This window comes from Amblyomma americanum, chromosome 7 (genome assembly GCF_052857255.1).
Source record: "Amblyomma americanum isolate KBUSLIRL-KWMA chromosome 7, ASM5285725v1, whole genome shotgun sequence".
Taxonomy (NCBI): domain Eukaryota; kingdom Metazoa; phylum Arthropoda; class Arachnida; order Ixodida; family Ixodidae; genus Amblyomma; species Amblyomma americanum.
Genome location: NC_135503.1, coordinates 158,562,826 through 158,589,235, shown reverse-complemented (window position 1 = coordinate 158,589,235; position 26,410 = coordinate 158,562,826). Strand labels below are relative to the sequence as shown.

The 26,410-nt window shown below is 45.8% G+C and overlaps 1 protein-coding gene and 1 pseudogene across 3 annotated transcripts in view; both read right to left on the bottom strand.

The window, feature by feature from the left end:
• Positions 1-850: 850 nt before the first annotated feature.
• Bem46 (abhydrolase domain containing 13-like protein Bem46) overlaps positions 851-26,410 on the bottom strand; it is a 58,763-nt gene continuing 33,203 nt past the window's right edge. For 2 of the 3 annotated variants that reach the window (XM_077629559.1, XM_077629561.1), the window contains exons 7-8: positions 17,604-17,723; positions 1,583-1,667 (exon numbers count right to left, since the gene is read on the bottom strand). In XM_077629559.1, coding sequence (XP_077485685.1) covers positions 17,637-17,723 — 87 coding nt within the window. In that variant the 3' untranslated portion in view covers positions 1,583-1,667; positions 17,604-17,636. Of the gene's footprint in view, positions 1,045-1,582; positions 1,668-17,603; positions 17,724-26,410 lie in introns of those variants that run through there. The other variant, XM_077629560.1, reaches the window with a different exon arrangement.
• On the bottom strand, positions 21,618-22,466 carry LOC144096868 (zinc finger BED domain-containing protein 4-like; annotated as a pseudogene).

Here is a 26,410-nt window from a genome sequence, read left to right as displayed (position 1 = left end):
AGCATGTTACCCGACAATGTAAATGGCGTTTCCTCACTCCGATTTTGAGTGCATTCAAATTTAAGCATACAAATGCACGAAATCCACGCAAGCGGCTGAAATTCACGAATTATGATTTTGTTTTAACGAGTGGACAGACTTGTAGTACTTACCAACATCGTGTTAATTTAGGGACCTTTTTGGCCATGAATGCCTGCGTTTCACCAGGGCTGACTGATGGCAATGAGGATTCCATCGATGCAGCCAACAACACCAGGAATTCGGCCGCGGTGCAAAAATTCTCACACTGCCTGCTGCTTTTCCGCTGGCGAGGACGGAAAGGTTACCCACCCTTTTCGCTTGCCTACGCGAGTTACAGCCAGCGCTACTGCGCTGATGCAGCGGCTCATTGAGGATTGTGAGAGTTGGATGGTCACCTCACTGCCGACAGAGGTCTGAAAGCTAACAGTTGCAAAACACCGAAGCGCACAAAGAACTTTAGCTTCTGTCGGCACTCCAGTCGGCCCCTTTGCCCTGATTTCGCCCTCAAGATCAGCACACAGCCTACGCACCAGCGCCTTATTCATCCTGAAATGGCGGCGGAAATATTACTCCGGCAGATCGAAGGCATCTTCCCTGTTTCTAGGTCTTCTCTGCCCAGTGCGGCCGCAAAGAGCCGCGAAAAGATACGGGGTCATGGGCGCCGCCATGTTTGTTTACAAGCGTGCAACAGCGGCTCCTGCGAAACAGACCTACTGGCTGCGGTTCTTGTGCCGGCAGGCGAAACGGTTCCTTTCGGCGCCGTGGCCACGCCCCGTGACGTAGACGAAAAATGCGGAGTCGCCTCCGGAGAGAGAGAAAAACTTTATTTGGTCCATTAAAGTGTTTAGCATTCGGTCATCGTCTGCATCGCTGTAGACTCTTGAGCTTCAAAGCAGGGTTGGGCCCCTAGTCCAGGGCTCCATTGAGTCCAATGAAAGGAGGCGAAAGAAACTGGTTCCCAGATGGAACCGCAATGGGATCTGGCTCCAGACTTGTCGACTGGCTCCAGGTCAGCTACAAACACTGCCAGGTGCAAATGAGAGTTGAGATGACACGCGTCCTAACAGCCAAGTTCTCCGAATCAAACACTGCTTCAACAAGAGATAGCTCATGAAGCAAGGCAGCCCGTAGATCGCAGCCCCGAAAGGGCATGTTATCACACACCTGCCCACCGCGCGCTAAATGTTGCGCCTTAAGGAAGAATGAAAAGTGAAATGGCGTAGCTCAAGCCATGTGCAGAGGAGTGCTGAAAGAGATGAGAGAGGAAGGATTTAATGAGCTGCTCGTCGCCACAGCCGTGTCCACCTAAGTGGCGATGACGGCTTCAGCAACAGATACCCCCTAGCTGTAGCAATGAGCCCTCGCCACACTGCCAGTATTAGTATGCCAGGCGCATTTGTGAAGGAATTTCAGCTTCACAGGAAAGCTAGCTAGTGGGCTCTGCAAGTCATTTATATTATTAAGATTTTTAAGACCGTGTCGAAAAGTGCAACCATAATAACTGTTGTGATGTGCTGCAGCTGGGATCAGCATACTGACTATCAAGAAAACAAGAGGAAAGTTGTTAAAGCATAGGTAAAAGTGCACTTGTTTATTATTTGCAACCATGAAGCAGGGAAGGCATTCTTGTGGCCAGATTTTCCATACTGCAAAGAGAAGAAATAGCTTGCATTATCCCACAGACGGAAAGATGGAAATGCTGTCTCCCACAACCCTTGCCACAGGTAAAACCTGCATGAATGAGCTAACAGTCACTGAAACTAAACAAACCTTAGGGGAATTTTTGTTTCTTAAAGGGCCTCTGAAACACCCTCTGAAGGGAGTACATCAACTCGCTCAATCGCAACAGTAGTTTGTCATACACCTATGCCAAATAATAGGCTCCTACAAGCAGCAGGGAACAATCTTTTGCGAAAATTGGTGAGTCCTTTCTGGCGACATTTAGGGAGAAAGCCTTTCTTGGCCCATGAGTGTGCGGAAGACCTGTCCGCAGAAAACGTGTACAAGAAGTGTCCGCTACGCCTGTCAATCAAACGAAATGTAAAAAAGTTAAAAGAAAAATATATAAATAATAATAAATATAAAGGTAATGATATAAAAACCAAAAAATGAAATTAAATACAAAAAGGAAATTCAAAAGTTAGAAATAAAAATAAAAACAAGTGAAATAAAGATGAAAGAGAAATATAAAAATAAACAAAAAAATGCTGCAGTTTTACTACTGCTGAACCTGGTTAGAGAGCAGAAGCTGTGGTGTATCGGCGAGCAGATGAGGCTTGGCATCAGTAATGTTGAGTGCGTTCCACACACTGGATAGGTAGCATGCCCACTCTGCCACCCTGACAGGTGGCAGTTAACGGTTGACCGCGAGAGGTTGGCCACCCAATGAACGCTGCGGCCTATTGCTGCAGTGCCGCGTGTCTGCCACAACGTTGTCGGCGCAAATATACATGCAGCCCACATCTCTCACCACCGCCACGTACCTCAAAGCGCGACCCCAGGGAGCCAGTCATGCGCCCTTCGTTTCCTCAAAATCATCGGAGTCTAGAACGCTGTCAACAACGACGCCAATGAACACAATGAATGCCGACGGCCTATAGAAACAGAGGCAGGCAAGCGCTCGGTTTAAGGGGCAGCGGTGGCCGAGTGACGTCATAACTGTTACGTGGTTTCTCCTCGGTTCAATATCGAACTCATGCATATGGCAAAGAAGCTATGGAGGGGAGTAGTGAAGGAGTAGTAAAGCATCCGCTTTAAAACTTTAAAAATGAAAAATGAAGGGAGAAAGAGAGGACAGGGAAAGGCTTTCGCATTTCCGCTCATAAGCAGACTTAAGTGCAAATGAATTTTTTCATGTTCGCGCCCTTCTCCGTCACAGGCTACTGCGTAACTCTGTTGAGAGATGGCTTTTGGTTAGATTCTTTCAGTCGTTATGCAGCTACCATGGCCGTGGCCAGTCAGCTGTTCTGACAGGTGAGGAAGCTCCACCTCCCCAGGGAATTCCTGCGTTACGTCGGAAGCGGAAGCGTTGACCTCTGAGCGTGCAAAAAAGCGACGAGAGAAGAGGGAAAGGACGAAGACACAGAAATTCAAATTTTGACTACAGCTAACTTAAGCCCCAACTCATGGACACATCCTAGGCGTACTGGCGGAGCGCCTATGCGCACAGGTGTACGCTGGATCCTGTGATATCTGTGCCCTGTGCGCAGGGCAAGCAGGGGGGGAGGGTGGGGGGTTTTCAACATTACAACAATAGGAGGATGGCTGGGCTCTGGGGGACTCTTTTCTTCATGGCTTTTCTTCGCGGTTTAAGTTGTCCTTTCAGCACCCCCCAAATCACCTTGCTTCACGCTTGAAATTCCTTCTAGAGGGGGCTCTAGAGGGGGCGCCAGCACAGGGAGCATGGAGGTGGATGCCTTTTTTCCACGCCTGTTGCGGCCCTGGGTGTGTAGGCACTCTGCAGGCGGGGTAGGCCTAGGATTTGTGCATTGAGTTGGGGCTTTAGCCTAAAAAAATTCGTGAAGCAGAGTCTTCAGGAATACTGCACCTTTACTCAGAGCCCTTTCAGAGCCCCTTTCAAAGGGATACTGAAGGAAATATTTGCAACAGATTTCTGGCCCAAATTATAGCTGCAGCACTGAGACTGAGCAAAACAACATTAGTCTGAAAAAGAAAAAAAGTGGAAAGTAATTATTGTAATGAATGTTTCCCAAACCATTGCACCTATCTGGCCCCTGTAGCATGGACAGCAAGAAAGATAATGTGTCTGAAGCGCTTTTCCTTCATTGTGCAGTGCATTTCGTTCAGCTTCCTTTCGTCCATGCTTCAAGATTCTCTGCCTGCATTTCGTGGTTGTATACTCTGGGCGACTATTTGCCGGATTTGGCCAGAATAAAAAAATTTCTAATGGTTTTGCATTGCTAGTCAAGAAATATTGTGCGAAAGCAGGTTTTTGGAGGTGGACACCCATGCCAAATGCTTGAAAGCGCTATTCAAAGTGCATTTCCTTTCCATTCGTGACTTGCACACAGATGGAAGGTGATGAAGACGACGACGTGCAATGCACAGCACGTTTAACCAGAGGTATAATCGGCTGTGGCAGTAGCATAGTGCTCTTGTGCAGTGGCCAGCAAAGCTGAGCTGTCTGCACTGCTGCAGGTTCGAAAGCCAGTTGTAGCAGTATTTATTTTACTTCACCAGGTTGGCCAAGGCCACCCTCATTCAAAGTCTCGTTTATTTTCCCCCATTTCATGCACCAGTGACTAACTGCAGAGGCTTCACCACACACTGACATTTTCCCGGTTATGAGGCCGATAGTGCTTTCACACTAAAGGTACACACAGTCTGCATGATGGCGCACCAAAAAAGCATGACTTCGCAGAAACGATACCGGTAGCGCCATCTCACGCCTTCCAGAAGGATGAGTGCTGTCTCCTTCTGGGCAGCAGCAAGCTTGAGATCCTTTGCCTGAACCACTTAAACTGCATTTATATCTGGCCTCTACATACGATGCCGGACCTAAAGCAGTATTAGATTTTTTGGTGTCACAGCGTTTTCATGCGAGGTTCAGCATAAATGCTCATAAGCACGAGATGAGACAGCGAATCCTTTACTGTGCACTGCCAGCCAGCTTGCCTATGACAATATGCTGAGGGTAGGCTTGATGTCATGTCCACCAGCGCCACTGAGTGCAGCCTGGCGGCCACTCACCAGACATCAAAAATACAACCATTAACTCAAAAAATAAGTGGAATGATGACTGTGCATTTGAGTAATTGCATCTTACGAATGAAAATGTGACGCTTTCTCAATATTTTCAGATTTTTATTTAGTATACCTTTAAATTGTACTGCTAGATGAGCAACGTAGTAATTTTAGACCGAACATAATTCGCTACAATGATGAAGAAAAGTCCCCCCCATGCTGCCAGTGAGATCCGTAACCAAGACCTCTGCATGTCGCCACCATTACAAAAAAACCTTCCCCTCAAATTTTTTTTCGTTTCCACCCATATTCCATGTAAGTTGACAAAAATAAGAAAATGGGCTTCCATTTGTAGGAAGCCCATTTCTCTACCCTTATCTGCTCAACAAGCAAAGATGTGGTTCAAGACAAATTGGCATAGTTTGATGCAGGCTACCAACAGGCCCTTGCAGCTGTGGGAAGTGTCTTCAAACTGTCTTATTCACATCTGGTCCTGTTCTATCCTCTTGCTTGAGAGACCAGCCACTGACTTGAATGCACAATGAAATTCCCTGATAACTGGCAAGCCCTGAAAGCACACATTGTACCCTCAGTAATTGCCAAAATGGTTACATTCACTATAGGACAAGGGACATTAGCACTGCCCTCCAATTAACCCTGTCCTGTGCCAGCTTCGGCGACCACACCCCGCAGACTTCCTAATCTCATCCACACACCTGACCTTCTGACACACCCTACTGTGCTTGCCTTCTCTTGGAATCGTTGCCTCACCCTTAATGACCACTGATTATGCTGCCTTCACACTGAAGCTTTTTAATGTTAACTGCATAAGCATTGTAAACAAAGCTACAGATCTGAAGTACTTGATTTTCATTCACAACCCTGACGTGACAGCACTAGGTTGTATTATGGGGTATATGATAATGAATTTGTTTGTCCTAATTTCGAAGTACATCGTAGAGATCGCAGCAATAGGGGCAGTGTTATTGCGCTGCTGTTTAAGAAAAATCACAATCGTTTAAGAAAGTCATGCGTATGAATGACCCAACTAGCCTTCAATTGAAGGTTTATTTTGCAAAACATTGAGTGATCAACAGTCAGTAATGGTCGGTATTGTTTACAGACCATCATATGCTGATTTACAAGTGCTAGAGCATTTGAAAACCTACATTATCAACAGTACGAACAACAATACCAAGCTTGTTTCGTGTAGTAATTTTGACCTTCCAAGTGTTGACTGGTTTATGTTTTCTGCTTGTAATAGTGACGTTGGTAATAATGAAGAGCTTACTGACATTGCAGTTTGCTTCAGTTTAAATCAGTTGGTTAAAAATTACACACATATTCAAGGTGCCAGTAAGCTGTTTTATATCTTGTCTTTGTACATAGCAACATCCCAGGTGAAATTCAGTGTGATGTCGTGGATGGTATTTCCCATCATAAAGATGTCTTAATTGAATTCAGTTTCATTACTTAAGCAAAGTCAGCTAATGTAGCTCGCACTCATGTTTTTTCTTCTCCAAATGAGATTAGCATTACAGGTGAATCGGAACTATCAGAAACAATGCTAGTAACGACTCTTAAAATGTTAAGTTCAAGAACACTGTGCATGCTCACATTTACCTCTTTGTTCCCTTTAAACTAAGGAAAACTAATGTGTCTAATCCATGGATCACGAGAGATGTTATTCATATGAGAAGAAAAGTTGACCATCTTAAAAACAAAACGAGAAGCACTAACAATACTCAAAGCTTATGCGATGAAATCAAGCTTTTTTACACGAAGAAAATGAACAAAACTCATTATGAATGGAAAGAATTTTACAATGATCACTTAAGTAGGCTGACAATGAAATCATCTGCTAAGTTTAGGACATATCACCAAAAATGTCTCGTACCAGCACCCTTATGATAAACAATCACTTAACGTCTGACGAAATAGAAATCCCAGACAGAATCAGCGAGCATTTAAAATCGGTCTTCACATGCGGTAACTCATGCACACCTCATTATGCTAAATTTTGAAGCCTCTCTGCCACTGATGATTTGGAAATAACCAAACTATGCATCAGTTATTGAATTTAGATAAGAATAAATCGCCTGGACCAGATGAAATGCCCAATGCATTTGTAAAAAGGTGTTGAGAACGGTCTTCTAAAATTCTGATGGTCATCTTCAATGCATCCCTGCCATCTAGTATGTTGCCGGATGACTGAATACTGTCCAAAATAAAGCCATTATTTAAAGGTGCTCTAAAGATTAATATGAACTCGTCTGTTTACCATGGGAACACGATCTACACATTCCAAGCATTCTTAGAAACTGAATGATTGTCCTGTGCAGCCGGTTTTTCTAATTTAAATTGGATCAAACGTCCCGGCTCCCACCTTTTTTTTCTTTAACACAATGCTGAAGGTAGGAGGAGTCAGGCAACGCGTGGAGTGCCGTTCAGCCGGTCCTGCAGCGGCTTGCTGCTCTGCCATAGGCGAAGTAGTACATAAATCAGAGTCCATGCGCATTTTATTTCCGTGGGCCTAATTTGCGGCTATGTTGTCTGCGACAAACTATTTATTCACAGAAACCTAAAAAACAAATTAAAGCGAAAGCGAAGCCGCCATGGGACTGGCTGAAAGGGCACTCCACGTGTTGGCTGAATCCTGCTAGCCCCAGCGCTGAGTTCAAAAAGGAGGTGGGAGATGGGATGTTTAATCAGGTTTAAATTAGAAAAACCGGCCGCACAGGACAATAATTTCAAGTTTAGAAGAATGCTCAGAACGTGAGGATCGATTTCCTGCGGTAAAAAGACGAGTTCAGATTCCTCTCTAGTGCACCTTTAAAACTGGAAACTTCTTTCAAATCATTGGCCAATAGCTCTAACCTGTACTTGCTCTAAATTGCTGGAGCACTTCTTTCATAAACACATCACCCTATTTGTTGATACTGATTCTATTATTCTTTCATCAGCTCAGCATGGCTTCTCGACTATGACACAACTAGCTGAAGCAATTCACAATTTTCGTCTGTTCTAAATGACCAAAGTTAAATAAAATAGACTCGCGATAAATCAAACTTGGTTAATTTGTACTTTTAGTTAATTAAAAAAAATTTGAAAATTTTGCTTGCCTGATTAAATTTTCAATGAATTTTAAAGCCGATTCATTGGTATCCCCACTTCTTTTAAATTCAGTTAATTCAAACTTTTTGTCTTGCTCTGACGTGCCTGGTGCGCGAATGAGCAGCGATCGAGGTTGAATGAGTCAGGTTTGAGCCATTGTGTGAACAGAAAATCCGGCCCCTCCAACAGGTTGGCTCCGTCGCGGCCCGAAGGGGGCCTGTGTCGATCGAAGTTGCCCTGTCGAGGCATAGTTTAGTTTTCTGAGCTTCGCTACCAGCCCGTGACGACATCGGCTGCCGGACGCTAATTGGCACGTCGCTGGTATTTTCTTCCTTCCTTTCAGAAGGCACCTCACCATTACCGCGCAAATGTGCGTTCCCTTCGCATCTGTCTGCGCGGTCCTGTGCGTCAATAGTGTGTGCTCATTACGTGCTGCTTGTAGTGTGGTGTAGCCTCCTAACAAGGACACCGCTGCGTGTGGAAGGCCCCACCACTACAACGTCGCTCCTGTGAAGAAGGCCATACTGTTTTAGCTCAGTTCTGCTTTGGTATTCCCAGCAGTGGGAATGCGTTACAAAATGATGGCATTCCTAAAAACGGTCACTGCCATGAAGTTTTTTACTTAAAAGCAGAGAACCACTGCCTATCTGCAGGCAGCTTTTAAGCACCCACTCAAGGGTTGGTCCGCAACGCCATTGGAGCAACCGAGCGTGAGGGAAGGGGACACGAAGAAGGGGAGCGCGCTCCCTTCCAACAAGTTGTGCTGAGCGAACGAAAGTACCACCGCTTGCTCATAGAAGGCGCCAGAGTGGTGAGTGCCGTAAAGCCCCTTGATTTTGAAAGTGCGCATTTCTCTGAACTTTTCCGCTGCGGCGCAGACTATCGCACATCCTCCTCTCCCGACTCTCTGCTTGGCGCTTTTCTGATTTGCTGAACAATGATTGGCGCCTCTGACCACCGGTTGGGAAATTCGCGCGAAAGATCGCTTTCTTGTGTTTTCGTTTTTCGTCGGCGCCATGCGCAGACCGTCTGCCTCTGCTGCTGGTCCAGGTGCGTTGGGTTACACGGCGACAATTCTAACTTTACTTATAGTGCCATGTTATGCCCGGTTGCGGAGCATTTCAGTGCACAAGCCAGAGTGAAAATGGCGTCGTGCTTTTCGCGACTGGTCGAGGAAAATATTGACATCAGCCGAAGAAAAAAAGTGAATCCACAACATTTCCCCTAAGGACTGTTTCGACAAAGCACACTGACCTCGGCGAAGTACTGTGCATTTCGTGGTACCTAAGCTAGAGTGCATACTTAAAATTTCCTGCGATATCATCATGAACCTGATAATCTTGCTTAATTCGGTGCTCATGGTGCATCGTTTCACAGGCTCATTTTTTTATTCGATGGCATTTTCTGTGTGTTCTACTTGCATCTGTTGGCGTGTGGATTATGCCTATTATAGCCACTTTAATTGTATTTCTGAGTCAGTGTGGGTTTCCGTGAAAAATGTTTGTATCGCAGACGTTAATTTTATTTATAGTAAATACGCATGCTTCTGACGTGGAGCAAAATAGAAACGTTGATTTTCGTAGCACACATGGCAGTCTCTCTTCCGAGTGCCCCAGAGCTCTAGCGTGGTAGCTTTAATGGCATTATACTATCTTCTGTCTAGGGATGAAGGGTATGCTAATCTTAGAGCGATTAAGGCGTTCGTTCGACTGTTGCGACTGCACGCAACTCTACCACAATTCCAAGATCTAATGCCACCTGAGGAGCGAGTCACAGAAAAGGTGCCCTTTATAGAGAGCTTTGCCTTGTCACAGATAAAATTATGATATGTAGTCGAAGGCTTGAACAAGGGAGCCGTAGTGCTCTGAAACGTCTTTCCATCTTTATTGACTTTGGCTAGTGACCAGTACTCCTCATCAAAATTATGATATACTGCATTGAATGATGTTTTCAAAATAATGTCAGATTATTTTACAAGATAGTATGAATCGCTTCCGTGAGGCTTACTCAGACACGGAATGACTACATCAATTCTGCTCGCACTTCACAGTGCTGAATATTGATTCAGCACGGCATATGAGGCACTCCTTGAATGCATTTGAGGGATTAGCGCAGGTGAGTTATCAGGAAAATATCATCTTTCCGCCACTTAATCAAGTCTTCTGTTGGCACCAGCTAGCACCAAAAAACTTCAAGCCAAACCCTTGGCCAGCCACACTTTTGCAGTAGTCAGTAAAGGTAACGAAAAACTAGAAAATAAATATTTTCTGTTTCAAGCAGCTATGAAATTTGTATTGACCAGGCGATAAAGCCACAGCGTGTGCATCCCTCCGAGGAGCCAAACTTCAGATTTTCGATCTAAAAGTTGTTAAAAATATGCATCACACGCACTAAAGAAAATTTCCCCGCATTATCGCAGTTACTCATTCACTCGTGGAACGACATCTTTACCTAAATTACCGCAACCTTTACCTTGTTTGATTGCAAAAGAACAGCCTCATAAACAATATTTCCGTGAAAATGCAGCGCAAGGTCAAAATACATTCAACGGATCATTAGTGTGCTGAAAAATATTGAATATACAACAGTAACGTAAATCTTAGGCTAATAAAAACTCTGCCGTATTGAAGAGGACAGAGAGTGCTTTGATTGTTCATGCCGCAAGCGCTGACGTTTAGTGCTTTCAGTGCTTGAACGAAAAGGTGTAGGGGTGTGCGAATATTCAAAATTTTGAATACGAATAGAATATGTTTGATATTCGATTCGTATTCGTATCCGAAAATTGATATTCGTGAATTTCCGAATACAGTGGAACCCAGTTCATACGTTTTTTAACGGACCGCAAAAAAAAAAAACGTAACAGCCGGGAAAACGCAACAGTGAGGAAAGGTCCGAAAATTAATGAAAACAGTGCAGCTTTGCCTTGAGACAATTTATTTCGACATCAAGTGAGCTCAGGTCTTTAAAAAATCGAGAATGGTCGATTGCCGTTTTTTCCGCTCGCTGGAAAACACCACACGTTTCTCGATGGCCTGGAAAGCCGCATTGCTCTCAGCGTCGCTTTGAGGTGCGACATACCTGCGGAGGAGGTCCAGTGCCGCAATGGCTTCTCCAAAGCTCGGGTCCGCCAACTCCCCGGAATCATGCGGCTCATGCTCCTCGTCGTCATCACAGTCTGAGGCTTCATTCGCGACCGAGTCTGCAACGATCTCGGCGATACTCTGACACTCGGACGTCACGACAGCAGCATCCACGGCAACGTAGTCGTCATACGTGACTCCCGTGGCACCCAGCGCATTCGAAGCTTCACTCAGCTCTTGATCAAGAGAGGCTGCTTCCGTCTCTTTAGCTTCCGTGGCAGTTTCCTCTCCGCCGTCCATGCGAAAGCCACACCGCGCGAAGCAGTGCTGTGCAGTTGACGTGCTCACTGCAGTCCACGCTGAAGCGACGTAGTGCATAGCGTCCAGTATTGAAACGATTGTAGGCTGCTGTCCACGATCAATACGCGCCAGACAACGCTTTACGATGAACTTCCTGTACGAGTGCTTTAAGTTCTTTATGACACCGGCATCCAACGGCTGCAAGTGGCTTGTAGTGTTTGCAGGAAAAAAAACAAGCTTAACGTTCCGAAGAAACGACAGGTCTCTCGGGTAGGCAGCACAATTGTCCAGAAAAAAGACAACACTCCTGCACTGGGAGCCCATCTTGTTGTCGAAGTAACAAAGAAATTCTTCGAACAAAGAACCCGTCATCCATGCACGACTGTTGCTTCTATAGTGACATGGCAGCAGGCGAATGTTCTTTAAGCACTGTGGGTTTCGGTATTTTCCGATTACCCATGGCTTCAGCTTGTCCGAGCCATCCATGTTGCAGCAAAGGAGCACCGTCAATCGTTCTTTGCTGCATTTGCCTCCGTGGCATGCTTCGCCCTTCAGGCTTAATGACTTGGATGGCTGCACCCGAAAGAAAAGACCCGTTTCGTCGGCACTGTAAATTTCACGAGGTTCATGCCCCTCAATTATGGCAGACAGTGTGGCCTTCCAATCGTCGACTGTTTCCAAGTTTACACTTGCTGCTTCCCCGGATACCGTCTTATACGCGATGCCGTGCTTCTTCCGGAAACGGTCGATCCAGCCATTTGACGCCGCAAAGTCACTGATGCCCAGTCGGTCGGCTATTTCCATCGCCTTCTCACGCAAAATGCTGCCGTAGAAGTTAACACCGGCAGCGCGAGCTTGTTTAAACCAAGTAAGAAGCGACTCGTCGAGGTTTCCATACTTGGCGCCACGAGCCTGCTTAGCTTTTGGGCCGAAGACCGCGACATTCCCTTGTATCTCGGCACGCTTCGAGACAATGCTGTTAAGCGTCGAGGCTGGCAGACCAAGATCCTTGGCGATGTCGACTCTTTTCCGTGCTGGCTGCCTGTCAACTGCGTTGAGAACATCCAGCTTTTCCTCGAGGGAAAGCGCCTTGCGCTTGCGCGACGCCATCAAAGGACGACAAATTGCTCGCGGTGTTAGCGAGGCCCGACGAGGCATAGGGAGCGTAGGTGTTGACGGGAGGACACGGACGACTCGGATGGGTTGAACCTCACAAACAAGAAAGACTGGATTAGCGAGGCCTGACGAGGCGTAGGCAGCGTAGCTGTTGACGGAAGGACACGGACGACTTGGATGGGTTGAACCGCACAAACAAGAAAGACTGGATTGCTGCGGGCCCGCGGGTTTTACTCGCTTCGGCTGACGAGGCAGTGGCCATCTAGTGGCAATCTCTCCAACTCGCGTGCGGCTTTTTATGGCCTCTGAGATTACCCACGCGCGGGCAAAGGGGTGATCTCGGAGGCCATGGTCTTGTAGCCAATTCCGTAGCCAAGCCTGGCCAAGACTCGTCAAAATGGCGGTTGGCGCGCGTTGCCCGGCCGGGTTCGGGGTGCCAGGTTGCGACGTATCATGCGGGAACGTTTTCACAGCTACAACGTAACAGCGGGGTACGCAATACATTGGATCCTATGGGAGCTATGCCGGGACCGGACGAAAACGATGTAACAGCCGGGAAAATGCAGCAGTGAGGAACGTAACTGCGGGGTTCTACTGTATTCGAAATTCCCGAATAATCGCCAGCAATCGTATACTGCGCATACTTTCATAAGTTCGACCGTGGCAAAACCACAATATCTGGGCAAATTAGCTGATAATCGAGTTAAAAATTCCAGGAAAGCAGTACAGAGGTCCTATCCCCTTCCTTCTCTGCCGTTTATCACGCGGACCGACCTCATCTCGATGCCGCAAGGCTTCACCTCGTGAGATTTTCTCCAAGTGGGCTTTCTATCATATCACCCGTGCTGCGAACAAGATGGTCGACGGCCCGCTTCGAGAAATCGCAACACGAAATCGCGCTTTTTTTTTTGTAATCCTTCGGTAATACGTTACACATTTAATGCCCACAACCGAAGAATGCGTCCTGTCGCCTTCATAACACTCCGAGCGTGACTTCCGACATCCCGTTTTATAAACTATGCTATGCGGGAAAGCCTACTTGCGGAATGCCGCGGGAGCCTCCTGAAGGGGCGCGTCGAGCTGTCCGAATAGGGCAAGCGATCCTGTTAAAATCTCACCTATTGCATGGTGCATTGTGACCTGCACACCTCTTTAACGGGCGTAACGGCAGGCGTGGCAACAATCGGAAGGCCTCTCTCGCTAGGGCAAAAAAACAGCCTGCAGCGTAGTTTCGGTTTCTGAGCTTCACCGCTGCACCTCGGCAACTTCAAATGTCGGCCCACGCATTCGCCGATAGTCCAATCCCAGCTCCGCGCGGCTTATTTCTTTTTCTTTTTTAGAAACCACCTCGCCGCTCCGACGAGAGTGTGTGTTCCCCGGCCCCTTGCTTGCATTTGTGTTGTTCTTCCAGCACTCCAAAACGGGTGGCTCGTCATGTACTTACAGGTGTTAGCGCTATGGAGCCGCCTCATAAGGCCTTACTGCATCTTCAGAATTTTCGGCAGCATTTTTTTTTTTTTCGGGCGGGTGGGGGGGGGGGGGGGGGGGGCGGTGCAGGCAAATTTATTAACAAAGGCCTTCGGATGAACCGGGAATTTCTTCCGGTCTCTTGAACTCCGCATGAATGAGGTTTATTAGTCGTCATGTTATTTTTTTGTTGCCAGTCTTGTCATTTTATGGATTTTGTTTTGCACGACCTCATTATAGTTTGGATACTGTTATGCTGTCTAATCAAGCAGTATACATTTCTGTGCACATAATGTTTTTTTATGTGGTACTGAGGCAGTCTAGTTTTGTTTATTTTAGTTGAAAAGACCATGCACTATTTTGAAAAAAAAATAAGGTTAACAATGTTTGCTTGCTCATCGTTTTCTGAAATTTTTTTTTGTACTGAACAGATATTCGATATTCGATTCGATAATCGAAGCCATTTTTTTTTTCACATTCGTATTCGATTCGTATTCGAAAATTTCAATATTCGCACACCCCTAAAAAGGTGATAATGTGGCTCGTGGCAGAGTCACGCATGTTTCATCACTTTCTAGTGGTTGTGTTTAATCACTTCTGTTGTGTGGTTGCGTTTATTAACTGAGTGTGAATCATCAGGGGATGGAGGAAACATCGCGAAGAATTTGTTAACTGCAACAGCCTACGAAAAGGCTTTCGGGGCCGCTTCCCGCAAGAAAGGCCGCTTCCCGGAGTTGGAGCGTCGCCTTGCAGAGTTCATTAGCGAGCAACGTTCCCGACTACTTGGAGTAAGCACTGAAATGCTGCAGTGCAAAGCACAAGAGCTTGTGCGAGAGACGGGTTTGACCCAAGACCAGTTTAAGGCATCACAAGGCTGGGTGCAGAAGTTTATGCGAAGGGCCGGGTTCTCCCTTCGACGCACGACTTCTATTTTCCAGAAGCTGCCGGGGGACTTCGAATCAAAACTTCAAGAGTTCCAGCGCTACGTTATCGATCTTCGTCGCTCTACCAACATGCCACTTGGACACATCGGCCGACCAGACCCCCGTGTATCTGGACATGCCTATGTCCAGAACAGTGCACAAGTCTAGTGAGCATGAAGTTCTTTTAGAAGCACAGGCAACGAAAAAAATCGGATTACTGTTATGCTGGCATGTTTGGCTGACGGCCGCAAGCGCCCTCCATTCATTTTTCGCCGGAAGACGATCCCGAAGGAAACTTTCCCGAAAGACGTTATCGTGCGCTGTCACGAAAAAGGTTGGATGGACTCGAATCTTGTCATAGATTGGATTCAAAGCGTGTGGGACCGAAGGCCAGGCGCAATGCTGCATCCGGAAGCAATATTGGTTCTGGACTCTTTCTAAGGTCACCTGACAGCCGCTGTCAAACAAAAGCTACAACGTGACCGTATGCATCTCGTTGTTATACCGGGTGGCATGACCTCCATTCTCTGGACGTTTGCATGAACAAGCCCTTCAAGGAACGCTTGCGACAATTATACTGGGAGTGGATTGAAAGCGGATCAACAACACCTGCAGGTAGGCTGAAATGCCCAAGCGCGTCTACCGTTGCCCACTGGGTTTCAGCGGCCTGATACGGGCTGCCTCATGATTTGGGCTACCGCGCATTTAAGAAATGCTCAATTTCAAATGCTCTAGATGGAAGTGAGGATGACCTGCTGTAGGAGGCAGCTAGTGACAAAGAAGAGCCAAGCTGTGGTGATGACAGTGACGGCGACAACTGCCGTGAGGATGAGGGTGTATAGGAATGCCTGTTTGGCTTGTATTTCAATAAAGTTGTCTTTGACCCTCAGAACTGTGCGATGTCGGTTCCTCGCGTCACATTCAGGTTCTTCCGGTTTTTCTGTCGCACGCCTGAAGTCTACCCTCGCATTACAATCGTAGTTTTTTTTTCCCCCTTTTCACAACCGAAAAGTTGACCCGCGTGTTACAATCGTGGTCGCGTTACATTCGAGTAAATACGGTACTTGCCACATTTTTGTTATCAGGGCGCTTAAATTAACTCGCTGAATTGCAGTGAACATACGCAAGCCCTATAGTGAGCAGTAGCAAAATGGGCTTGTGGGTCAGTTTTTAGTGACCTGAAGTGTTCTCTTAGGCACATAATAGTTTGGTTTATAGGGGTTTAACGTCCCAAAGCAACTCAGGCTGTGAGAGATGCCGTAGTGAAGAGCTCCGGAAATTTCAGCCACCTGGGGTTCTTTAACGTGCACTGACATCGCACAGTACACGGGCCTCTAGAATTTCGCCTCCATCGAAATTCAACCGCCGCGGCCGGGATCGAACCCGCGTCTTCCGGGCCGGCAGCTTTAGGCACATAATAACAAGTGTTTCTACACTGCCTATGCATTAAGGTGTAATTCTGAGAACTCAGGATCATCACAATGAAACCTCAAACTATTCAGGCCAATCACAGGCTTAAGGTGGCCCCCATGAAAGCGGACAGCACAATAAGACAGAGAAGCAGTGGATACTTGGACATTATATAGAAGGCAACACTCCAGATGCACGTGCCACAATCAAGCGAAGCCAGCTCTACAATACTGTCATGCGAGTAGCCTACCATGCAGCAGCTGCCAACATTACTGCCGCACCCCTATTACTCAATGTCTTGTCCGTGTCACTTCGCTTATCCGCTTGTCCATGTCAGTTCTTACGTCTTGTCTCTGTTGGCGCTTCTTTTCTTAGTAGCAATGTCTTGAGCTGCCCAGTCCTGCACTCCTTTGCCCTTCTTAGCTTTCCCAACTCCACCCAATTTTTTCAGGGCCGTCTCTCCTTCAGCGGCCTGCACCGCCTTATTTCCATATCCATAGCCACCTTCCCCTCTGCACTTGCACGCTGCATGCTTTGCCCTATGGTCATTAAAAAGCTGTCTTCTCCTAATGGCTCTCAAGCCCGGTGGTGAAGGTCACGGAAAAAAAAAAAAAATTCAAACTTCATGCATACCTTGTTTCAGAACATAATGCGCGGTGTAGTGTCTCCATCATGAGGTTTTTGTTCTCAATTTGTGGAATTTAAAGTTTTCAGCGACGGAAAGTTAGGGGCATTATCAACCTACGTCAGCCTTTTTGCCAAATTCCTGAGGCCACGAAAGAGCTGGATAAGACGATAACCGTGTCATTTTTGATGCCTCACAACTGCTGTGAGGCGATGAACTTGGGTTTCCTGAACAGCTTCTGGCAGGCCAACTCTGCCAGTATAGCGGGCCTCCTGAAATCTATGGGTCTGCTGTGCAACAGCCCTTGAGTGCGCACAGGGCTGGCATGACACAACGAGACCACCCTTGATAGTCTACCAGTGGCCTCATTCATAACTAAATAACTAAATGGAGGGCACTTTACACATTTTGATAGCAATATCCACAGCTAGCGATCATTTTATTGGACAGCAGTTAGGTTGTGTAACAAAAAATTTTCAGCTACTCTGTCACGAAACTCCCAGGTAGGTCAAGAGGGTTGTGACATTATTAGCACCATCAAATACAAAAATCTGAGGACCCAAAAGTCTGAGTAACTTCAAATTGATTATCTTATAGGATTATAAAAATCTATCTTATTCCACCAATAATCTGCCTAAATCCATTTTCTGGGTTGGGCCTACTTGCAAAATTGCGAGGGTCCTTTGGAATTTTTGGGGGTGGGCAAACTTCAAAATGCTATAGCATTTTCGTCTTTGAGAATGTGGTTAAGAAGGCTCTAAAATTTTTTCTCATCACAACTGTCAAGGCTAGAAATGGTTACCAGCAGTGACTTCTGGAGAGCTAAATCCGGGTGCCACCCACCGAATGTGGTGAGATCCAGCAGGGGGAGCAAACTCAGATGACGTCGGCCGGAACGTGGATGCAGGTGTGACCCACAGGCCACTCGGGGGTGCCCTGCTGCAGGTGGCTGTTGGCCACCAGCTGAAACACACATGCACACAGTCTTATGTTCTGTGCATCAGCCTCAAGAGGTGCAGAACAACAACAACATGTTCACAGAAAACAATTGCACAGATAGATGTCACAATGACCCAAGGGCATGCCAGAATTACACTTGGGTCGACCACAGACCTTCAACTCTTACCTTGGCCACACACCTTGGTGTAGCAAGTACCAATCACTTGAGTTGGTCCACACACATGGATAAAATCTGCATGTCAACATGATGAAGCCAGGTTTAATAAGACACAGACTTAAGTTGTTTCCTTTTGCCATTAAACTCCTTGCTTATAACACACTGATCAGATTTCATCTGAAATGTGCATGTAAAGTTTGGGAGCCTTTTCCTTCCAAACTTTGTAGCGACCACAGGATGGTAAGGTCTCGAATTAGCCTAGATGCGAAAAGGGAATGGAAGAAACTAGTGAAGCAGAAGCGCATTAACAAGTTAGCAGTACGAGAAAAAGTAACGGAGTTCAGGATTTCACTGCAGAACAGATATTCAGTTTTAACTAAGGAATGCTATCTTAATGTTGAAACAATGACCTGTAACCTCAATCCTGTAATTACGGTGTGCAGTAGAAGGAGGCGGTAGGATGGTTCGACAGGATACTGGCAAGCTATCTCAGGAGATGAAAGATCAGATTAACAGATGCCAAATAATGAAAGCATCAAGCCACACAGACAGAACAGAACTGGCAGAGCTATCAAAGTTGATCAACAAGCGCAAGGTAACTGATATAAGAGAGTTTAATATGGAGAGAATCGAGCATGCTCTAAAGAACCGAGGTAGCATAAAAGCAGTGAAGAGGAAACTAGGCAAAAACAAAAATTGCATGAATGAAGAGACAAAGAGGTCAATGCAATTAGCAATATGAATAAGATAGTTAAAGCAGCTGAAAAGTTCTATGCAAATCTACACAGTAGCCAATGTAATCAGGATGTAAATGAGATAGGCAATATCACACAACAATGGGGCATCCCACCAGAAACAAAAAAGAAAGTAAAGAAAGCCTTAGGAAGAATGAAAAAAGGAAAAAAAGCTCGTGAGGATCAGGTAACAGCAGATCTGTTGAAGGACGGAGGGGACATCTTGCTAGAAAAACTAACCCACTGCGTATGCAATGCTTTATGACCTCAACCATACCAGAAGCTTGGAAGAACGCAAGCATTATCTCAATTCATAACAAAGGAGACGTCAAGCACTTGAACAATTAGAGACCAATCAACTTATATCTGTTGCCTATAAGGTATTTACTAAGGTAATTTCCAATTGAGTCATGACCACTTTAGACTTCAATCAACAAAATGATCTGGCAGGCTTTCATGAAGGATATTCCACAATTGATCATTATGACACTATCAATCAGGTGATAGAGAAATGCGCAGAGTATAACCGACCCCTATATATAGTCATCATTGATTACAAGAAAGCATCTGGCTCAGTCGAAAACTCAGCAGTCATGCAGGCATTACAGAATCAGGGTGTAGAAGAACCTTATGTCAAAATTCTGGAAGATATATGTATATAGGAATGTGCACAGCTACCATAGTCCTCCATAAAGTCAGCAATAAAATTCCAATAAGGAAGGGCATCAGGCAAGGGGACACGATCTTGCCAATGCTATTCACCGCATGTTTACAGGAGGTATTCCGAGGCCTGAATTGGGAACAGTTGGGGATAAGAGTTAAAATACCTTAGTAATCTATGACACACTGATGAACTGCAAAGCATGATTAACGAGTTAGACCGGTAGGGCAGAACGCTGGGTCTAAAAATTAACATGTAGAAAACCAAAGTAATGTTGAACAGCCTAGCAAGGGAACAGTAGTCCACAATTGGTAGCGAGGTGCTGGAAGTGATAAAGGCATATGTCTTCTTAGGACAGGTAGTGACCGCTGATCTGGATCATGAGAGGGAAATAACTAGAAGGCTAAGAATGGGGTGGAGCACATGTGGCAGGTTCTCTCAGATCATGAGCGGCAGTTTACCAATACTCCTCAAGAGAAAAGTGTACAACAGCTGTATCTTACCAGTACTCACCTACGGGGAAGAAACGTGGAGGTTAACGAAAAGGGTTCAGCTTGAGTTACGGACAACGCAGCGAGCCATGGAAAGAAAAATTATAGCTGTAACGTTAAGGGGCAGGAAGCGGGCAGAGTGGGTGAGGGAACAAACACGGATTAATGACAACCTAGTCAAATCAGTAGGAAGAAATAGGCTTGTGTAAGGCATGCAATATTAAGGCAAAAAGAGCGCTGGTCCTAAAGGGTAACGGAGTGGATTCCAAGAGAAGGCAAGTGTAGCAGCGGATGGCAGAAAATTGGGTGCACGGATGAGATTAGGAGGTTTGGGGGAAGTTTCGGCGACTGTTGGCTTCCTCCATATGTTTCTCTAACGAGCCTCTTATTTCCCTTCCCTTGTCTGGCAATAATTTAACGAGGTCTCAGTTCTGGCAGTCTTGATGCAATAAGGAAGCATAAGGGGGTTCTCGCACAGCCTCCACCGTTAGATGACATTCCACGTCACACTCATGGTAATACAGGATGTACCACGTCCGCCACTAAGGGTGAGGGTGGCACTGGTGAACACTCTCAAGGTTCGCTTACACACAAAGCATAATTAACCAAGAGAGCAGCAGATGGGACAGCAGTCGCCATAGCTCAGTTGGTAAAGCACCAGATGCAAAATTCGGTGATCGTGGGTTTGGATCCCACCGGCAACATGGTTGTTTTTTCTGCTGCTTTATTAACTAATTTTCTTTAAGCGATAGATTAATCAAAGTATTATTCTCTCATTGATCAGCTCTAAAATAAAAAAAATAGAGACATTCCCCTGTGCACCATGGTTTCGGTGACTGTTGGCTTCCTTCATATGTTTGTCTAACGAGCCCCTTATTTCCCTTTGCTTGTCTGGTGTGCGTGTGTGCGTGCGTGCGTGCGTGTGTGTGTGTGTGTGTGATATAGGCAAGCGGTATGCTTCCCTTGTGGTGCTTGATAACAAGCACAGTCCTTATCCCAGCCTTGTCACCTTTTTATTTATTTATATTATACTGCAGACCCTAAGAAGGGTCCAAACAGAAGGGGCAGAAAAATACACATGAAAAGAAACCCGGCAAATTATATCGCAGAAAACTAACATATGAGCAATAGGGCAAAGTAAAGAACAAGAAAAAACAACTCAAACTATCAATAAGCAATTTCATCAATGGCATCGATGCTGTTTACAACCACACGTGGGAGTTCGTTCCATTGAGTTATTGTGTGAGGAAAAAATGAGTATTTGAAAGCATTGATTCTAGTGCTGTACAATGTTCGTGATTCCGTGTGATGATGTCGTGTTAGTCACGTTGTGATCGGCTTAAGAAATAAATCAGGGCTCATGGAGAGTGTTATTTTTGAGTAATTGAATTTTTCGTGTTTGCAATGTTTATATGTTGTGTTGTGCCTCGGCTTGTCCGAATAGTGCTTTTTTGGTTTGAAGCGAATTCGAAACCAGTAGTAATTCTTCTCGAATAATTTCGAAGCGAACACTTCGAATACAAGCAAGTAAAGGAAAAAAAAACGGCAGAAGGCTAAGGTCTGGGAATTATTCAAGGACAGTAAACAACTTGATTATTTACGAAAGTCTACAAATTTTCGTGCAAAAAAACTAGCTGTTCCACATGCTGGGGTTTGAGGTGCTGCCTTCTGCACCTTACAACGGCTCCTGCAGTCGAAAAAAGCCTTTCACTTCTTGTCTGGGTGGCTGATATTTGAAGATACCTACAGGCAGCAGCAACCAGGGTTGGGTAAAGGTGGCTGCCCTTGCTTTTCCACCACACAAGGAGGTTTTCAGACTGGGAAAGAAGGGGGGCCTTCAAGTACCCAGCAACCTCATCCGAGACTGTACAGCTTGACTGATGAGGTGCACGCAAACTGAAGTGTGTAAAAGCACTCCACACAGAGTCCCCTGATGGGTCTGCAAAGCAGGTGCTGTTCTCACTTGTTGCTGTACCATGTTGATAAACTGGCACAGTCTCTTCTGTTGCCGTTGTGAGCAGAGTGAACGCCCATTGCTTTGCGGGTCGTTCAGCATAAATGACATCGTGGTATGTAGGATCGACCAACATTGTCAATGCAGGAAGGCATGACATCTTGATATCAGGGAAACTTATCTTGATGCTATGCAAAAGGCTTCAGGCAAGCAATGCTGCCTCAACACCTTCGGAAACATGTTCAGCTAGAACCACCTCGGTACACTGCAACAGGGGAATGACTTGTGGCAGCGCGGGATATCTGTCCCCAGGCAGTTCAGTTGTGGCATGGTCAAGTGGCCTCAAGACTTGCACTGCTGCATTCACAAGCTTCCACTCACTTGCATTCAAGTTTGGAACTGTATCAGATTCTGAAAGTTCTACAGTGATGACCGTAGGGATCTTCACGAGCCTGGCCATCATGGCATACTCACTGTTTTATTGCGTCAAGACGTCTTGTATAACCTCGAGAGTGTTCAGCTGCATGTTTCTCTGAATTTCCTGAAGCCATCCTCGGGCCTTGGCACTCCATTTGTATCTAGCCACAATCGCTCTGGCCTTAGCACAGAGCTGCAAAAACACCAACACTTCTCTTTTGGCATCATGGACACACAATTTGAAGGGTGTGTCCGAAACACTGCACACCACTCCAGGACGACCGCGCTATTGCAGAAGTGAAGTTCCTTCCATTATGTGTAAGCCAATGCATACACGTGTTGCACGAAGTCCCTGTCCATGACGTGACAAGTTACACAAACGCAGCTGTCATTTGCCCGTGAAGTCCAACCATCAGTTGTGATTGAAAGCGACTCCCCTCCGCTTGCAAAAATGTCCCTGAGCTTCTTTTTCACCTTCTCTTTGCTTGATGCGTAGAGGTCCGGAATAATGGCTCTTGAGAACGTTGTCCGAGACGACACGGCATAATCCGGCATAGCGAACTTCATCATGTCGAGGAAACCCGGTTCTTCGACAATGTTGTAGGGGTGCATACCACGAGCTACGAAGCAAGCTATCATTTTGTAGCAATAGCTACACTACGGTAGCATTTCGAGCCTTCAGCGTAGAGGCGCAGCCATCCTGTGGCTGCACCACCACCCCGTGGCTGCACTGCCACACTGTCGCGTGGTTGGCCACATGGTGCGGAGCAGCTGCCGGTGGCGCAGCGCCGTGGCTGATCACGTGGTTCGTCACATGACCAGCCACGTGGTGCAGAGCAGCTGCTGCCGGCGAAACCAAGCTGCCACAGCTGTGCGCATGCGCCGTGTCAAGTGGGACAAAGATGAAGAAGGAACATCAAGTGAAACGAAGCGGTGAAAGACTGGCTTTACAATTCAAATGAGCTAGTTTCACCCAGCCAGCTGTAGCTATCGGGTCACTCCAGGTTTAACCAGAGATAAACCACCGGCAATTTTCTCATCTGTTGGGCTTTTGGGGCTGTCGCCTTCATTTTCGGCTTGAAACTGTCGGCTATGGATGGCTGTTGACCACTTGCCTTGCTTTCCCCCTTGAGCTTAGATGGCCTTTCGCGTGCGTCCCGCTTCTCTTGGTAGTCCTTGTGCAAGTCAGGGTGTCTTATTAAATGCGTTGCTAGGGTTGTTGTCGTACTTGCCGAGGTTTTCAGGACTGCCTTGCATTTAAGACATCGAGTTTCGGTTCCCAGTGGAATCTTTATAAAAAATTCCAGATCGGATTGCTGGCCGCACGCAAGCCTCCCATTGGAGTGGTCCAAGGCGGCAGGAATTGATCAAATGCCACCGCGGCAGAGACAGAGTCGCCCACTAAATGCAATCGACCACACCACTACGCCGACAACATGCGTTTTTGTACGCCTTTCTTCTCAGCTTTCCCGGCTTGGTTTGGATTGGATTGGATTGGGAAAAGTATTACTGAATCCAAAACCGAAACTTCCGAAAACGCCTTCTCCATGCCGCGTGTGGCTGTTCGTTCGAGCCGAATACTTCGAAATTTACGAATAACAAAATTCGAATTATTTATTTATTTATTCAGCAAATACTGCCGGCCTGTGTTACAGGCCTTAGGCAGGAGTGGGGTACAAACATATTGATAAAAATGAAAAATACATTGCAAAAGAAGCAGATAGCAAACAGAGCAAAAACCAGTACATACAACATAAAATCGGTTACAAAGACATAGAACATATGATGACATCGATCCTGGCAGCAAACAAAGGCATCGGACTTGGCCCAAAACAAGGATACATAAGAGCCCTATACATCCTTCAGAGCTTGTAAAAATAAATTCACCGATTCGCAATTGACAAAATCAGCAGGTAAACCATTCCACTTAATGATAGTATGGGGAAAGAACGAATACTTAAATACATTAGTTTTGCATGAATCATAGCAAATATTGAATAGCGCATTATTCGTTCAACTATTCAAAAATATCGAATATTCGCACAGGCCTAGTTGTACTATAAGAGTGGTTGGAAAGTCAGTAGAACGATATTTATTAAAGATTAATCGCACAGATTTTCGCTGGATCATTTCCAGTGCCTCAATCTTATGTTTTGCGTAAGGGTCCCAGATGATGCATGCATACTCAAGTTTCGGTCTGACGATGACTGTGCAGGCTAAAAGCTTTGCACTAAAAGGAGCACCTTTTAATCTAAGTTTCCGAAAGGATGATGTACAGATGTTGATTATATGCCCATTCCAGCTAAGCAGCAGCACACCAGGCTAATGTTCTGTTCGTTCCTACGCGGAACGTTTGAGAGCACTGCAATCGTTGTGCGTGAGTGGACACGCCATGTGGTATTTTTTGTAGGGGCGTGCACGAATATGAAGAAAAAATGGCTTCGAATATCGAATCGAATGTCTTGTCAGCACAAAAAATAAATTCAGAAAAGATAAACAACCAAACATTGTTGCTCATATTTTTTTCAAAATAGTGTATGGCCTTTGCAACTGAAATAAACAAAACTAGACTGCCTGAGCAACGTATAAAAAAAATAAATATGATGTGCGCAGAAATCTATACTACTTAATTGAATAGCATAACAGTCTCCAACCTATAATGTGGTCAGGCAAAATGAAATCCATAACATGACAAGACTGGAAACAAAAATAACATGATGGCTAGTAAAACCTCATTAATACGGAGTTCAAAGAACCGATAGAAATGCCTGGGTAGTTCGAAGGTCAATTTATAAAATGCCCCGCTGCCGCGAAAAACAAAACCACTGAAAATGCGGTAGTCTTATGAGGTGGCTCTATAGTGCAAACACCTGTAATCCCGTGACAAGCACAGAGTTTCGGCGTGCTGGAAATCGCAAACGTAGGCGAGATGGGAATGCACATTGACGTTGGAATGGCGAGACTGCTTCTAAAAAGGAAAAAAAAATGATCAGAGACGCTTCAGTCAGCGTCTGAAAGTGGCACGGTGCTGAGATTGGACTACTGGCGAAGCTCAGAAACCAAAACTACGCGGCCAGGTTATTTTTTTTACCTAGTGACAGGGGCCCTCCATTGTCACGCCTGCCGTTAAGAGGTGCATGGGCTACAGTGCACCATGCAATACGCGGGATTTTTACAGGATCACTTGCCCTGTTGCGACACCTTGACTCGCCCCTTCGGGAGCCTCACGCGAAATTCCGCAAGTAGGCTTTCCCGCATAGCGTAGCTGACCAAAATAAAGATGGCGGTGGTCACGCTTAGAGAGTTAAGGTGACAGAACGAATGCCATGGGTGTGGGCATTAATTAGATAACATATTACGAAAGGATAAAAAGTAAACGCGCTTTCGCGTTGCAATTGTTAGAAGCGGGTCGTCCCTCATCATCGAAGCACGTGAGGCATGTGGGAAAGCCCACTTGCGGAATTGCGCACAAGGTCAAGTCTAGCAGCATAGGAATGCGATCGGTCCACGCGATAAACGATGGAGAAGAAAGAGAACAGGGCCTTTATATTGTTTTCCTGGAACTTTAAACTTTATATTCAGATAATGTGCCCAGATATTGCGCTTTTGCCACAAACAAATTTACGAAAGTCTGCACGGTGTACGATCGCTGCCGAGTATTCGGGAATTTTCGAACATTCGCGAACTCACGAATATGATTTCTCGAATACGAATATGAACCGAATATGAAACATATTCGATTCGTATTCGAAATTTCGAATATTCGCACACCCCTAATTTTTTGTATTTCGCAGGCTTCTGCAGAGAGCAAAAAAAATACGATACTTATAAGATGGACAGTTAGAAACGGTTGAATTGGACGTTTCGCGGGCCATTCTACAACTTTATCATTAAAGTTTATCGCTTAGCTCTGTTGCTTGCAAACTTGGTTAATTAATCTCGACTAACTATGCAATTAAGCACAATACAAAATATAGTATGAGTTGCTACATAAAATAGCCAGTAACATACATTTGGTCGCGTCAACTTAGAGAGCCGCGGCATATTTTTAAACCCTGGCTAAAGTTTGCTGGGACACCCTGTATAGTGCCACGAATCTGCAGTGTTAGTTGCTTCTTCAAATCTGCTGCCACACCCCTTTATCGCTTTGTTTGCGACGCAGGACGCAACTAGATTTATCTCGATTGATCGCAGCCAGGCAGAGCTGATTCTACGTTGTTCCGGAATGTTCTAGTAACTTTGCACGCTTTATCTCGGAAGCTCACTATCAGCTTTA